The sequence below is a fragment of the Brachyistius frenatus genome, unplaced genomic scaffold (assembly GCF_029030835.1).
Source record: "Brachyistius frenatus isolate BFR_SWC_R1_liver_20210118 unplaced genomic scaffold, ASM2903083v1 Contig_1, whole genome shotgun sequence".
Lineage (NCBI taxonomy): Eukaryota > Metazoa > Chordata > Actinopteri > Embiotocidae > Brachyistius > Brachyistius frenatus.
Genome location: NW_027210600.1, coordinates 6843332 through 6860401, shown reverse-complemented (window position 1 = coordinate 6860401; position 17070 = coordinate 6843332). Strand labels below are relative to the sequence as shown.

Genomic DNA, 17070 nt, shown 5'->3' with positions numbered 1-17070 from the left:
TACTTTATTAGTTTTTGTTTGGGTTAGTCACAAAGACACAAACCAAAAAGTTGTAAAATGAATGGATTTATACAATGTAAAACTTCATATAAACCATTTCCATGCTGACAGGAAAGTCGAGTGAGCACATAAGCCTGTGGTTTCATTCTGTCCATTATTGGGAAAGTTCCTCTTTATTCCTCACTCTTTTTTGAATTTCCTTCTCATAACAGCCCCAATAATATCTTTCAATTGGACATGAGCTATATATTACACATTGTAGGAAACAGCTTGAGATGAGACATGAACAAGACTACGTCAAAACCTAGTATTTGGCAAGACTGAGTTTCATACATAGTCTTGACAGTCTAAAATAAAGGCTTCAGACAAATAATATTACTCGTGGAAAATGGTGGCTCAATTCAGATCACATGGGTCAAAGCAGCAAAGCTATTTAGGATGTATCAAAAAAGACAAGGAAAAAAATATATTTAAACAGGTTGGATTTAACAGGTATAATGAAACAGATTATGTGTGTGTGTGTGTGTGTGTGTGTGTGTATATATATATATATTCTTTTTAAATTAAACAAACTATTTATTAGCTCCGTTTAACAATAATGAAAGAAAATCACACACAAAACTGACAATGACAGGAAACTGCCCTGTTCCTATTTCTCAGGAAGAGTGCTGAGAGGGGTCCGTTCACTCGCTTCTATATTTAACATGGTCTCTTTTAACCAACAGATGACAGCAATTACTGTTCCTTTCTCCTCCCACACATCTTTTGGACGTGAACTTGTTTTAAAGCCATAACTATTTACCCGACAATACGTAATGTACCTTTTGTTTGCGGTGTTGACAAACAAGACGCATTTTAGGCAAGCATGTGTTTACTGCATGGCTTCCCTGCCATTCTTTGGTCTAAAATACAAGCTCAATGTGGCAGTTTGACCCACCAGACCAACAGCAAACTAACTGACCCTTTCACATTTTTTTCATGACTAAACATGCCAGGATTGCAAAACCCCCTCCTAATTGTTTGTTTTGTGATCTTCACAGAAATACAGGTAACCTACCAATACCACCATTACTTCCTGGGTCTCGCACAGGATCAATACAGCTTTAAACTGCTTTCCTCTGCTCACTAACAGCACCTAATTCTCTGTTCATGAAAATTAGTGCAGCACAGCAGCAACTCAGCAGACAGCTTGACCACAGCCAGAAAGAAAGACTGCCTTGTTTGCAACACTAACACAGAGCAGAGTGAGGAGGGGGAAGAAAAAGACGGAGCGCATGCTAAAGATCGGTAAAGACGGAGAGGAGGCACGTAGAGATATGATTTGTATAAATGTTACCTGTCACGACATGTTCAAAAGGAGTCCTCTTCCATGATGATACAACAATCTTAAACACACATGCACATCAAAAAGCAGGAGGAAATGACAAGTGAACCAGAAGATGGGAGGAGGCAAAACGTCACTCTGACAAAGAAACAACAGGGTAACAAAAGAGCGAGTGAATGTGTTCTGAAAGAGGCGAGAAAAAAAAGTCTGAGGACAGTTCCCAGTGCCAAATCACTTCTTTCTCTTTCTCTTTCTGTCTCTCTGTCTCTCTCTGTCTCTCTCTCTCTCTCTCTCTCTCTCTCTCTCTCTCTCTCTCTCTATATATATATATATATATATATATATATATATATATATATATATATATATATATATATATATATATATATATATATATAAATATTTATTTATTTATTTATTTTTCCCTCTCTCTTTCTGCACGTCACTCACAGATGCTAATGAGGAGAGTTTTTAAACTGCTCTTACTGGTTCTCCATTGTAACTTCCTCCCTATCTCTGCACTTACTTTCCCTTTAAAAGAGAGAAAGATGCATACGTTACTAATGATACAACTACTCCAAAACCTGAGGCGAGACCTTACGTTTCTTCTCCTTAAAGGTGACAAAGCACACAGAGTAAAAAAAAAAAAAGACCTTCTAATCTTCTGCACTATCAGGAATTACACAAAATATATAACAGATATCATTAAAAAAATTAAAAAAATTAAAAAAAAAAAAAAAAAAAAACTCCTACAGTGTCATATAGTGAAACTACTTTGTTGTGGGAAAACGTGTGGCTTCTGTAGGCATTCTGCAAATCTGCAATATTGCAAACACGTCCGTGTTTACAAAACACTCTAAAGGCAAGAAACAGGCAAAACAATAGTCCCAGTGCAAAATATTGTAACACTGAAGTGAAGAAAAGGTCTCTACACAGCCTTTGAAAAAAACAAAAGCACCTCAGTGGCAACCACAAAACAGACGACAGCCTAACAGAGAGGCTCCATTTGCTCATAGCTGTACTTTCAACAGGCCACTGAGCTCAACGTTTCCTCAGAAGGTCAAAGTGGTCAGCCCCTTGTTTCAAGGAAGCGTTTGGTTTTACTTTCAGGAAGTGTTTAAAAGTCCCCGGCACCACCTTATCTTTCATAACTGATAGTAAAGGAAGCAAGAGATGTCTTCGGCCAACAGATGGCAGCGCATTCAAATAAGAACTCATTTCAGGAGGTGAGATCCTTGGCCATTTCTCAATTAAATTGATCTCACAACCCAGAGAAACACTAACACAAACCACTGACAATCAAATAGATTATGTTTTCTCATTTTTCTTTAACGCAGCACAACTTTCCACACTAAGCTGTTTTTAAGGTAAGGTAGTGAGACCAACCAAAATAAAGCAATCTCATGTTATTCTTTTCTTTAAAATATTACAATTATATTACATTATTTGATAATTAATAAATACAGGCAACACAGGAAAAAAAAAACAGACAGGTAATTTTGGAACCACAGTAAAGACCCTTTTACATTAGTGTTGCAACACACACATTACACAGTCCATGACCGAAACGCTGTACGGTATCTGGGAACAACTTAATGCTGACAGTGTGCTTTTCTTTTTTACGCAAGTACTGTGAAAGAGAGCCCAATAGCAAACCACAAACACTGCAAAATGAGAGAGCTGCAATAGAAGTGTCCATTTAAAAAAAGGCCTTACCTGAGGGTCCCGGGAGACTGTGCAGGAAACCGCTGTGGGATTGGCGGAGGACCTTTACATCCTGCCCAGACTTTTGGAGGGAGAGGTGGAGCATTTCTGTCATGGTTGGGGGAGCCGGTGGGAGAAGATTTTCTTCCTCCATCACCAAGATGTTGGGCAGGTGGCTGAATGGCTAACGTCTGAGGTGGTGCTTTTGTAGGGGTGGAACGTGGGGACACAGATGGGCTCTTTAAGTCTGGAACTTTGACCGCATGTCTGTCCGGTTTAGGGGAGTGAGAGGTTGGAGGAGGAGTTGAGGGGCACAGGGAAGAGGTGAAGCGCTGTGGAGGGCAGTTGGGAGTGCTTCGTGGAGGTACCGGAGGTAAAGAGGGGTCAGACATTGGAGAGACAAGGGGGCTCGGGGTACAGTCAACTGGGGCGCCAGTGCGAAACTTAGTCCTCTCTCTCGGCACAGGCTTCTCCCCCTCTCCATCCAGTCCTCCCTTCCTCTCTTCCTCTTTTCCTCCTCGAGCTGCACTTTGTCTTTGCCCAGGAACTGGCTTCTTCTCTCCTTCTCCACTGCTCTCTTGCGTTCTGGACACTTGTCTCTCCTTGGGGAGTGGTTTCTCTCTCTCCCTAGGTGCAGGTCTCAATGCCTCTTCATCTCCCTTCTCGCCTTCCGTAAGCAGATATTTTTCTTCCACCGCGACGGGCACAGGTCTCTCTCTCTCCAAGACTTCAGCATGATCCGTTTCCTGCGATCTCTCAGACTGTACAACAGGAGAGTGTGTGTCACAATGACCATGTGTTTTGTTCAGGCTGGCCAGCATGCGTCGCTGGTGACCTGGCAGGGTGATGCCCATCCGCTCCAGCTGCTCTGCTGTGAGGTGGTGGCACTGATGTAACGTTGCCAAGCCGGCGTCTTCAAATGCCTCGGCGTACTGCTCCAGACGAAGCACGCACAACCAGTCCCACACATTCCCATAGGATTCAGACTCAGACATGGTTGATGTGTATGCGTGTGGCGCATGAGTGACGGTCCACGTCCACAGAGAAAATGCAGACCTTCCGACACCTCAGATCATGACTTGGGCAACCTGTGGAAGAGACAAAACATGAACATGGTCCCTGTAAAAGAAAGGCATTGCATCCCTTCGAGAAAAGAAATGGTGTCAATGAAGGTTTTTTTTTTTTTTACAAAGAACAAGTAAAACAGCAGCTATTGCCCAAAACAAAGACTTTTTTTTTCCCTGGATTTCAACTGACTGGAAACCTTGTTTTAGATTCTCAAAATGAATCATTGTGCATCACATGAGTCAATATACCACTCTATTTTGAGAAATCCTGTATTGTGAAATGCGCTATGGTGTAGTAATAATTTTGGATGCAGATAAATGAATCATTATCATTAATAAATCAGTAAAATTGTAAAACTATAAGTGATTGGCATGTTTATAAAATGAAAGCAGCTGTGTTAGAGTTATGCAAGATAAACGGTCAAGGGTGATAGTCCGTCATCTCGGTAAAGAGGAAGTTGTTTTAATGCCTCAACACTAAGATTCTCCTGCAGTTAAGTCATTTTGGTAAAGACTGTCATCTTCAACAGCATCTCTGCTCACTTTAGTGTCTGGTTTGAACCCCCGAAACTGCTAGTAGGCCTGTATTTCTTTTCTCTAATCTGTTCCACATAAGGCCCACTCACCACAATCTCAGGGTCGGGCAAACATTAAAAGTATGTTTATTATTTCCAAACTAATATTGTTTTTGAGAGGCCAACACACAGTCGGTACTATAGCGCTATCACAACTATGGGAGGAAGTACGAGCATACAAAGCATGTTCACAGACACTCACTCAATTCTCCATAAACCTCTCAAACACACACTTCAATGCTGCACAAGTGGATTTAACATTGGCTTTCCTAAAAGCCTTCACATTAGCTCTCCCATTAAAGCACTTTCCACTCCAGATTTAGTTTTTCTCATGCACTACGTCTTGTCATATTAATAATGTAACTCATGACAGTGTTCAAGCTGTCTAAAAAAAAAATGTTCATATGCAGATCAGTCACAACTCCAGGCCTTGATTAACAAACAGTATCCACATGATGCAAACCTGCCTGAATGGAGGCAATCGCTCAGGAAGCACTGTTCTGATGCATGAACAAACTAAAGCTATCAAAAACAACCGAAAAGGTCATTTTTCACTGCGATAATTTAGGACACCACCACCAAAAGCTATTTTCTGCTTTCAAAATTATTAATCAAACAGCTACTGCTTTCACTGCGTTTTGTTTCTGTGCCTTCAACCGCAGGGAAAGCTGCTGTTTTTTCAGACAGAGCCACAAACACAGTATTTCCTCAGCGCGCACACACGTTTTAATGAGGGACACTCCACACTAAATATCACTTGGACCAAGGTGCCTGATATGGGACTAAATGGAAATTAAAATACAATGTTTTGGTAAGATGTATTCTTCACTGAAAGCAAAGCCAAGACACAGGATAGGGTAGGTATCTGTGAATTAATAAATCATGTCTAAAGACTGTCTAAACTAGACTTTCTCTTAGAAGACAGGATAAACGTCTCTATCTGCCTCGATTCGTTTTCATTTGAAGATTTAGCATTTTCACTGTTAAATTCAAATTTGGAAAATTACTGTTACAAAAAACAAGCTGACATTTCACATACACTCTCTACAAATAAAATCTTTATTACACAGACAAATTAGCTCCCAAGCTAGTAAGAGATTTTGCAAAACAGGACATCTTTAATAACACTGTATACATTATTTGGTGACTGGAAGAAAGGGTTGTTGAGGCTGTGAGCACCCAGAAGCTCATTCTAGAAATAGATATTTGCCAGAGTGTGACTGTGGTGAAATGAGTGCATTTCATTTCCTGTCAAATGTTTCCTCTAACTAGGCAGAGACCACAGCGTACAGGGACAGTGTTATTCTTCTCGCTGATCAAACACAGTTCCTATTTTTGAATTGAGGAACTCAGACACAGTCCATGCAATGAATTACAGTCTGATTGGTCTTCAGCAGCCCATAGGGTGTTACTCACACACTGAACACACAAACAGACTCTAAAAAAATATATTAGAGCACACAAGCACATTTAATAAGCAGATGTCAGTATCATTAACCAGAAAGTGTTTTTTTTACCTCAGCACTTTGTTGCAGAGCCTTAACTGTGTGTGTGTGTGTGTGTGTGTGTGTGTGTGTGTGTGTGTGTGTGTGCGTGCGTGCGTGCGTGCGTGCGTGCGTGCTAATAAACATTAAGGAACCACTAATACAGAAGGTGATAAAAACAAAGGACAACAGTTACAGTGGTGTGAAAAAGTGTTTGCCCCCCTTCCTGATTTCCAATTTTTTTGCATGTCTGTCACACTTAAATGTTTCAGATCATCAAACAAATTTAAATATTAGTCAAAGATAACACAAGTAAACACAAAATGCAGTTTTTAAATGAAGGTTTTTATTATTAAGGGAGAAAAAAAAATCCAAACCCACATGGCCCTGTGTGAAAAAGTGTTTGCCCCTTCCTGTTAAAACATAACTTAACTGTGGTTTATCACACCTGAGTTCAATTTCTCTCGCCACACCCAGGCCTGATTACTGCCACACCTGTTCTCAATCAAGAAATCACTTAAATAGGACCTGCCTGACAAAGTGAAGTCGACCAAAAGATCCTCAAAAGATAGACATCATGCCGAGATCCAAAGAAATTCAGGAACAAATGAGAAAGAAAGTAATTGAGATCTATCGGTCTGGAAAAGGTTCTAAAGCCATTTCTAAAGCTTTGGGACTCCAGCGAACCACAGTGAGAGCCATTATCCACAAATGGAGAAAACATGGAACAGTGGTGAACGTTCCCAGGAGTGGCCGGCCGACCAAAATTACCCCAAGAGCGCCGCGACGACTCATCCGAGAGGTCACAAAAGATCCCACGACAACATCCAAAGAACTGCAGGCCTCACTTGCCTCAGTTAAGGTCAGTGTTCATGACTCCACCATAACAAAGAGACGGGGCAGAAATGGCTGCATGGCAGAGTTCCAAGACGAAAACCACCGCTGAGCAAAAAGAACATTAAGGCTCGTCTCATTTTTGCCAGAAAACATCTTGGTGATCCCCAAGACTTTTGGGGAAATACTCTGTGGACTGACGAGACAAAAAGTTGAACTTTTTGGAAGGTGTGTGTCCCATTACATCTGGCGTAAAAGTAACACCGCATTTCAGAAAAAGAACATCATGCCAACAGTAAAATATGGTGGTGGTAGTGTGATGGTCTGGGGCTGTTTTGCTGGTTCAGGACCTGGAAGACTTGCTGTGATAAATGGAACCATGAATTCTACTGTCTACCAAAAACATCCTGAAGGAGAATGTCCGGCCATCTGTTCGTGACCTCAAGCTGAAGCCAACTTGGGTTCTGCAGCAGGACAATGATCCAAAACACACCAGTAAGTCCACCTCTGAATGGCTGAAGAAAAACAAAATGAAGACTTTGGAGTGGCCTAGTCAAAGTCCTGACCTGAATCCTATTGAGATGCTGTGGCGTGACCTTAAAAAGGTGGTTGGTGCTGGAAAACCCTCCAATGTGGCTGAATTACAACAACTCTGCAAAGATGAGTCGGCCAAAATTCCTCCACAGCTATAAAAGACTCATTGGAAATTATCGCAAACGCTTGATTGCAGTTGTTGCTACTAATGGTGGCCCAACCAGTTATTAGGTTTAGGGGGCAAACACTTTTTCACACAGGGCCATGTGGGTTTGGATCTTTTTTTCTCTCTTAATAATAAAAACCTTCATTTAAAAACTGCATTTTGTGTTTACTCGTTATCTTTGACTAATATTTAAATTTGTTTGATGATCTGAAACATTTAAGTGTGACAAACATGCAAAGAAATAAGAAATCAGGAAGGAGGCAAACACTTTTTCACACCACTGTATGCGTGAATAACATTCACATCTCTTTAACTGCTGTTCATATGTTGGACATTTGTTGCCTCTCAGTCGTTTTTCTGTTAAGATAAGTGAAATCTGCTGCAATAATCCAAATGTGACATGGTCAAAATCACTTTAGATTTTCTTTGCTATATTAAAGCTGCAATGCCTCTTCGATTAATCCATTAGTTGATCGAAAGATCATTAATTGCCAGCTATTGTAACAATCGTTTAACTGTTTGGAGTCTTTTTTTTTTTTTTTTTTATGAAAAAGTGCTCAAATTCAGTGATTCCAGCTTCTTAAACTTGAATATTTTCTTTTTTTCAGAAATCCATGACAATAAATAACCTATTGGTTGTGGACTCTTGGTTGAAACAAAACAAGACATTTTAGGCTCCTTCGGCTTCGTGTCGAAAGCTCTCACCTTGTTTTGACATTTAAAAGACCAAATAGAAAGAAGGTGCAAGCAACTTTTTTCCACTATCGATAGAGGCAACCCGCTTCCTGTGCCTCACTAGACTTAACGTGACTTGGCTCTATCTCTGTAGATCAAGAAAGATCAAATTCATATTGATGCTTTCATCCGATTGTCGGTAGTAAAGCAAACAAGAATATTCAATAAACTGAGTGTTTTTTGAACTGCTGAAAAGGCTGAAATCAACAGATTACCACCAAGCAGAAAACTGCAAAGGCGTCAGAAATTCTCTACAGTCATTGTAAATTTTTTTTTTTTATCAACTGCTGACTTCCTATTCACGAAGCTTAATTTGTCTCCTTTTTTACATTTTTATTTTGGGCAGTTTTCAACCAGCATTTTGCACTCTGGACATTTCAAGTCATTTTTCCTCTCTCCACTCTCCCTCACTGTTCATCTCTCCCTCCCTCCATGTCTCTCCCACTCAGATGCCAATAACAGGGTCTCTGTGCTGCCTTCACAATGGATCATTCTGTTGCCTGGGCAAGTACACGCACACACTGACAAGAAGGAAGGAAAAGCATGGTGGGGGCCCAATGTTCGAGTCTGCTCACACACTCTCAAACAAGTGCTCACCTAGTGATACCCTGTATACAAGCTGCGTTTGTTTTTGTGTGAAGGGGTGCCTCAGAAGTTGTGTTTCAGGTCTCATATCCCTTTTTTTTTTTTTACAGTCACGGACAGATAACCAGAAGGGTTGCTTTTTTTTTTTGTCTCCGTTTGCCTTCGCCAGCTCACCGCAGGTTTAACTCCGCTTGCCCAACCAGAGTTTTAACTCAGTTTTTAAGTGCATGCTCTACCTCTCAGACCAGAATGAGATTATGTTATAAGACAATGCAACAAACTGTACAAAGATACAATTTGGTTTTCTCATTAACAGAATCGTCTTTGACCTGAGCAACAACTCGCAAAAACACATGACCACCCCTTCCTGCGCGTTTCACTCGTACACACGTATGTTCACTTGTACACACACACCACATACAGAGTGACACAGTTGTAATAAACAGTAAGCATTGTGTCAATAGGCTAAAAGTATATTATTAACTATAGTATCAGGCTATAAATCATCATATCACATACAGAGTGTTTTAAAATTAAAACTTGTTCGTGTGGATGAAGCCTAGGTATCGAAGTTCGACACCCAGAGTTTGTGTGTGTGTGTGTGTGTGTGTGTGTGTGTGTGTGTGTGTGTGTGTGTGTGTGTGTGTGTGTGTGTGTGTGTGTGTGTGTGTGTGTGTGTGTGTGTGTGTGTGTGTGTGTGTGTGTGTGTGTGTGTGTGTGCTTACCCAGCTAAAAACGGCTGTTTGTTACCATCTTTGTACTTTTCTTGAATAAAAATAAACTGGGAGGGGCAACTCCAGAGCCAAGTTGTTAGCGCAGACCACATAGATTCAAATGCCGTCAGCAGTATGTCCCTGTCCCCGTCCCCCTGATTCAAGGCCTGCCCGACCTTTTCTGCATGTCCTTCCCCTGCTCTTTAACCGCACATTTCCTGTTGTCTCTACTGCTCCTGTCTAATAAAAGCAAAAGTACCCCCCCCAAAAAGAGAGAAAGAAACAGAGAACATTGCCTTAGTTTTCATTTTTCATTTCTTTGGATGGATATTTGGATAGATTTTATGTCCTAAGATGTCAGCTGCATTTTTGATTTTCATGCAGCCCCTTCACTCTACCACTATCTAATTAGTACTGATTTCTTAGACGGGATATTATACTGTGATGCAAAACAGAAATTAAATGATAGCAGTGTGAAGCCTTCAGAATAGGAGGGCGCCGAGTTAAACAGACAAGTAATAATACCAAGGATATCCGATACAGTGTATTACAAACACACTCAGCACACTGCATTGCTGTCTTGTTGTAATTTGTATACTAATTAGAGACGCATATAATCATAGCAGAAGTTTTTTGTTTTTTTTGCATATTCCTGCAGATGTGACACTGTACCCGTCGGTCAAAATAGAATATAATTGTATACGCCGTGCTAATATCCTGGATAATGCACTGTTTTAAAACAACACCCTTTTCAAATCAAAACCTTGTTCAGCATTAATTAGACTAATGTTTTAATATGTGACACACGTGCTTTACAGTATGATTGATTATCGCCACTGGTGTATGTGATATATCCTGAGCTTGTCTTTACGACTGATGTTTAACAGATCACTCGTCCACCACTCTACCGTGTTACCTTGAGAAATGAACTTCCAATTTCCTTGAACGCGCCGAAAGGATGTTTTTTTTTTTTTTTATCACCTGCCATCATGATATGAAACAAATACTAACAGACTATACAAATGTGAAGAATTCCTTAACTCTTCTTTAAAAAAAAATATACCAGCGTAGAACTCGGGAGAGAGAAAGCCCTGCGAGACCAATTGCTAACAGTACAATATTAATTGTATGAATTAATTATGAATGATCTGTACCATCCGTGCCAAACTTCCAGTATAGAAATGGGTTTAATTGTTACGTCACTTTGTGCAGTGGCAACCTCAGCACGTAGTTGCCAACATTTCAACAGAACCTCTAAAGCTGCACTGCAGCCATTTTAACAACTGGAGGGAACAGCCCATTACACCACACAGCTCTGCATTGTGACGTACGAAACTCGGACTGGCTCAACACTGCCCAAAGTGCCTTCGCTCTGTGACCTCCGTCTGCGGATAATTAAACGATAACAAAATAAAAGCAGCACAGGCAATACGACTCCCTTGTCTCAACACGGATATCTGCCTCAAAAAACCTATTGCATCAACCACGTCCCGTGAACACGAATCAAATTACCATAAATTTTAGAGTAATGCTCCTGGTCAAAGAATTTCTTCACAACGCTCACCACCTACATGCCGACTTGACTGGCCGAATAACACACAGTGAAGTTGTTCGCTCTGCCGCCGCTCGATACGACAGATTTCTGAAATTGGTATTTTCAAAACTTTTCTTTTCACCCCAGATTGTTAATCAAGATGTTTTCCTTACAAGGATCGCTGAAAAACACACACACACACACACACACACACACATATAGGACATGACTCATATAGCCACGACCAGACCATAACAGTGCTGCTTTCAGCCCACTTTCAATTAGAACTGAATAGTGACTCAGTCCTGCCAGTACAGCAATGCATCCGAACAATGTAACTCTAGTGAACAACCTTGTGTACACACACACACGCTTATCGCTAACTGTTCCGGGTGCAACATTTCACAAAAAAGATGTTTCCCATGGCGACTCATCCCAACCTACAGACCCCATTTAACCGAAGAGTCCAATAAAAAAAAATTTTTTTTTAAAAAGACATGTTTTGACTTCAATGCTTAGAAATTCCTCCAGATCATGATTTCCTCTCATGGTGGTTATCAGTTGATATTACTCAACGTGCATCAGTGCCCAACACAAAGTTACAAAAGAAACATTTTGAACACTCCAGGCGATGTTACATCTTCCAGAATGACATCACAGTTGAATAAACACTTCTCTAAAACTGTTTGAACAAAAACTGAGATCGATCTTCATCTTGATATTCCGAGGAACATCTTCATTGCGGGACTGTTGGATTAGTTTTAGCTAAGTGTATCTCACAACAATAAAACACATGCACTTGCACTCAGTTGGGAAAGGTTAAGGAGAACCATAGATATAATTAAAAAAAAAAAAAAATGTTCCTGCATGTCAAACTAATCTCTCTTTCAGAAAATGCACAAACTCATCACAAAATAGTGTGTTCCTCCCTTTCCCTTGTGAAAAAGCCCAATCCTGAAGCCGAAATGATCATCTCGGGATACCGCCTCAATCGCGGGCTTCCAGTTTTCACTTCTTTTACAACCTGGCTTGTCATTTAGTCTGTCAGACAGCTCTATTCATCCTCTGCACAACCAAAAATGCCACCTCTCACCTCATTACAGAGTGATTCAGCAGCAAGTAATCATGTGAGTGTATGAGACAGCCAGCCAGAGAGAGAGAGAGAGAGAGAGAGAGAGAGAGAGAGAGAGAGAGAGAGAGAGAGAGAGAGAGAGAGAGAGAGAGGTGGTAGACACAAGAGATAGAGATTAACAAATCTTTCAGCTGCAACATGATGTCTTTGACCAATAAATAATTCAGAGCCAACAACCTTGGTAGAAGTACAATCCATCTAAATCAAGATTTTTATAGTGACAGACTAAGAAATCTTGAGTTAAGGGGTTGAGAGTGATACTTATATCTGTGCCTTGATAAACAGCATCCTGTAGCACCACATTATGTGGCTCTCTGTGTACAAAAAAAAAGCAAACATTCACAGGCTTACTCACTACCAGTTTGTAGTTTAATGCAGGAGGGGGGGAAAAAGGTCAGTAGGGCCATGACATATTTGATGGTCACTTCTGCCAGTCTGCCAAAATAAAGATTTAGTAGGTCACTTTTGTGTTGCCCTTTTGGAGCAGGATATTATTGGCACTTAGCTTGTCCCGTACTAAAGCTCTCCAATTTATGGTAGTGATAAAACCATAAAAGTTGCATTAACTTTACTAAAACATGTTTCATATTGTGACTTATGCAGAAGAATTATATTGATTCAACCACAACAGCAGGGGACTTCATTTTCATGGATCGGTGAAACACTGAACCTTTTGCAAAATGGAAAGCCCATTGAACAAACCAGTCATGCAAAATGTGGTCCATTTTCAGACTATTAACCCACGTGCAAAGACTTCCTCTTTGGCTACACATCAGACAGGCTGTTTTTTTTTATTATTGTTTTGTTTTTTTTATTTAAAAAGGAAACGTCAAAGAAACAGAAAAAACACAGACACACTGATCTTAACAACTTATCTGAAATGAAGCATACAGTTTCACATATTGCTCACACCGTATTGCCGCAGTGTAGGAACGCAAAACATTGCACAAATACGTGAGCCGCGTCCTGGTGTACAAAAAAAAAAAAAAAAAGCAGAAATAAGCCGATGTAGAAATCTTCAGGCACCAGCTACGAGGGTGTGGGTGGTCTGGTGTGGCGGTATAGCAGATCTCTACTAGGTTTAAAAATGCTGGACCCCTTGATGACCACCTGTCAACCAGTCCACCTGCTGCAATATACAGTTCAGGAACGACGAGAGGCTCTCTCTCCTGACAGCCGGGGACCAATCACCCGATCGATTAGTTTGGTTTTAACTACTTAAGTCAAGCCATCCACGACACCAGATTAGACGTAATGAATTCCGCCGGGGATCAACAGTCCCGTCAGGGGGATGAACAGAGCAGCCTGAGACCGCTGAGAAGAAGGAAAAAAAAAAAACAAAAAAAACCCAGCCCCACCAGGTGACATTACAGGTGAAGAATTATGTCATCCTCTTTATTACCGCCGCGCTGCTGAAAACAGAAGTAGACGCGCGTGTATTCACCGTAATGACGTGTATTTTGCGGACCGGTGAGTATTTGTTGGCCCACCGAGCGCGCGTGTAGCTCCGCTAATGTTGTATTCGCCGCCGCGGGTCAAGCCGACGGTCAGCGCACGGACACTGAATGGACACGTTTTCAGCTGACACCCCCCCCCGGTGGATTTATCCGGTTAAGTTTGCGTTTCTATTCTTGCCCGCTGTTTGGAAAAAAAAAAAAGTTTCTCTCGGGGAAAAAACAAAACAAAAAAAACAACTAAAGTTTTTGAACTGTTGTCACAAACTTACCCTTACGCAGCTCCGCTAGGTGTCCGCCTCGCTGAGACACACTGACGTTTTTGGCGTCGAAGTGAAATTAGCGACCGCGACTGCAACGCCAAACAGCGGATAGCATTTTTCTCACGGTTGAAACGCAGCAATAGCGATGACTCTCGAGGATCCAGTGAGAAGCTGCAGCGGAGGACGTAAAGCGGTTTCCGGCGTGACCTTTCAAAATAAATACACACCCGCGACTTTAAACTATTCACCTTTTATTTGAAAGGCTCGCAACTTGGGTTTTTTTCTGGTGTTTGTCTTACTAACTGTAGATAACTTGATGCAGAAAAAAAAAAAAAATGCAAAAACCTCCGTAAGACCAATCATGTGACTGACCACTGAGAAACACTGGACAGCCCAGTCTGTTCTGATGCAAATCCCCTTTAACCAGATATTACCCCACTTAGACCAAGGTCTAGCAATAACAACGACAAAATGCTCAATTACAAGTACATTTTAGTTAAGTAAAATGTGCCTAAGCATCAAAAGTATGCAAAACTGTGATACTGTTGAACAGACTAATCTACGTGCAACATTCTATATATATATTACTGTTTACATATTTTATATAAGCTATGTTATAGGCCTATTAAAAGTTGCTACTCAAGTCCGAAAAAAATATAGTGTAGTTAAAAACAACAATAGCCTATTGCCCTGCGATGTGTAGTTTAGTGGAAATATAAAGAAGCATCAAGTGGAAATACTCAAATAAAGTAGGCTTCAAGTAGTAGCTACTTTAAGTAAGGTTAGACAACAGTATATTTATAATTTCTTTGAAAAGATAATTTCCCCAAAATTTTAAAAATACAGAAAGAAATAAACACAAGAAAAATTTTAACTGGATTTTGGAGGTTTAATTACTTATATGTCTCACTCAATAATTATGTATCATTACACCTAACTCCAATTACTGCAGTCAAATGAGAAGAAGCCAACAATTTTATATTTCTGTTATTGGTTCCTGTTCTGTCAATGAGCCCACCATGTGGTATGATTAGGTATAGTCTTAAAAATGATTTACTGTGACCAAGAAATATTTTTGAACAGCCATTATTCCTGAGATGGCGGTGATGTGGCATAAATGGAATCAGACAGGCTGCTATGATTTTTTTTTTTAGTTGTAAGGTCCCATAGGAACCAGAAGAGGGCAACCACTCATTAGCTTGTAGATGGTTTTCAAAATTCATCAAGTTCGAAAAAAACAAATACAAAATGATAAAGAGAAACAGTAAAAAGAGAATGTTGCATCTCAATGAACCTTACATTTTTAAAGAGGATTCCTTTGATTGCATTTCAGCCACAGTGAAAAGAGTCAGTAAGATGACAGAAGCTTTAGAAAAAGGCATGCAGGTGTGCTATAAAAGTCATAAGGTAGAACAAATTGGAAGCATTAACTTCCTGATGTCCCCAAAGACTCCACACATAAATCACTTTAACGGTATCCCACTTGTGAGTTTACCTGGCTGACAAAGGTCACATTTCACCGTGATCCACCAAAGCTGTAATGGTCATGATGGTTTGATGCTGAAAGGACAATGCTTGTTATTATGGCCTCTGTATCTGAGTCACTAATTTGATTAAGTGTTTGGTTCCCTCACGTCATAGTCGAGGGCCCTGCGTGAGCAACACACTGACTCTATGACAAGTCAGTGACTTGGCAGTATGTTTCTCATTTCACTTAGGACCTGGGGTAAAGATACAGTAGGCAGAATGGACCAAAAAGATTAGTTTGAGAGAAATAGGCTGGAAAATGGAAGAATAAAGGAGAGGAGAAAATAGGTAGAGGAAGTTGAAGTTGAAGATGGAATAGAGGGAGCAGCAATTAATGAACGAGTTTGAGAGTGTAGAGGAGACAAAATGGGACAGGATGGGAATGAATGAGGGAGAACAAATGACTGAGATTAAAGAAGTGGCATAGGAAGAGAAGAGACGGTGAAAGTTGGACAGGAAAAGGTGTGAAAAAGTAATGCACAGAAGGGGATCAAAGGAGCGGTCTGCATGAGGAGAGGACGAAAGGATGGATGAGACGATGAAGAGGAGGATCTAAAGAAACAAGGGCAGAGAGGAGGAGAATTTGAGGAACAGAGTAAGGGGAGAGAATACAAGAGATGGTGGGAGAGGGAGTGGGAGAAGAGATGAAGAGGAGGTGGGGTGGCGATGAGTCATCACCAGGCTATCAGCCCTGGTGGGCCGGGTTGCTGTGGGGGTGGCAGTGTGACACATATGCAGAAACACACACACACACACACACACAGGGTTGCTGGCCGACATGCTGCTTATGTGTCTCCTCCTGCTGTGGAGGAGGGAAGACAATACAGGGATGCCACTGGGACACAGTTCACAGTCGCGCGCATGCAGCCCTTTCCTCTGACACACACACAAGCACGCACACGAAATGATGATGGCTGGGCGTGAGCCCTCATTAAGACTCTGAGGATAGATGGATGGTTATATACAAGAGCAGAGGGATAAACAATCAATACAGCTGTAGGAAAGAACAAAAAGTAGAGAGAAGGAGGAACACCAGAGCTGCACACACCTCATGCCTTTTGTGCATCTCTCACATACACTTTCCTTCATCATTCATACTTTATTAGGTGGTGCATATGCAGAGGCGGATGTTGTAAAAAAAAAAAAGGGGAACAGACAGCGAAGAAGACATGCGAAAAAACATGTGCATGACTTACAGTGTGTTACTATGTTCCTCCCACTGAGTCAGCTTCAGATACAGACCGACAGCTTCATGGGCTTTTAACTAATTTTCTCAGCTGTGTGGCCAATGTGTTTAATGCCGTTTTTAGCCATGCTGTAAGTTTATGTTTCTGTTTCCTTTAAGTGTGGATTTCACACAAGACAAGTCAATTCAATTAGTTCGCCAGAGGGAACCCGAAACTGCAGCCACCGTACATGTGGTGCATTTACAGTATGCT

The 17070-nt window shown here is 40.9% G+C and overlaps 1 protein-coding gene across 3 annotated transcripts in view; it reads right to left on the bottom strand.

The window, feature by feature from the left end:
* LOC138632066 (arf-GAP with Rho-GAP domain, ANK repeat and PH domain-containing protein 1) overlaps positions 1–14233 on the bottom strand; it is a 49889-nt gene extending 35656 nt beyond the window's left edge. For all 3 annotated transcript variants that reach the window (XM_069717466.1, XM_069717381.1, XM_069717546.1), the window contains exons 1-2: positions 14114–14233; positions 3041–4116 (exon numbers count right to left, since the gene is read on the bottom strand). In XM_069717466.1, coding sequence (XP_069573567.1) covers positions 3041–4023 — 983 coding nt within the window. In that variant the 5' untranslated portion in view covers positions 4024–4116; positions 14114–14233. The remainder of the gene's footprint in view (positions 1–3040; positions 4117–14113) is intronic.
* Positions 14234–17070: the final 2837 nt, after the last annotated feature.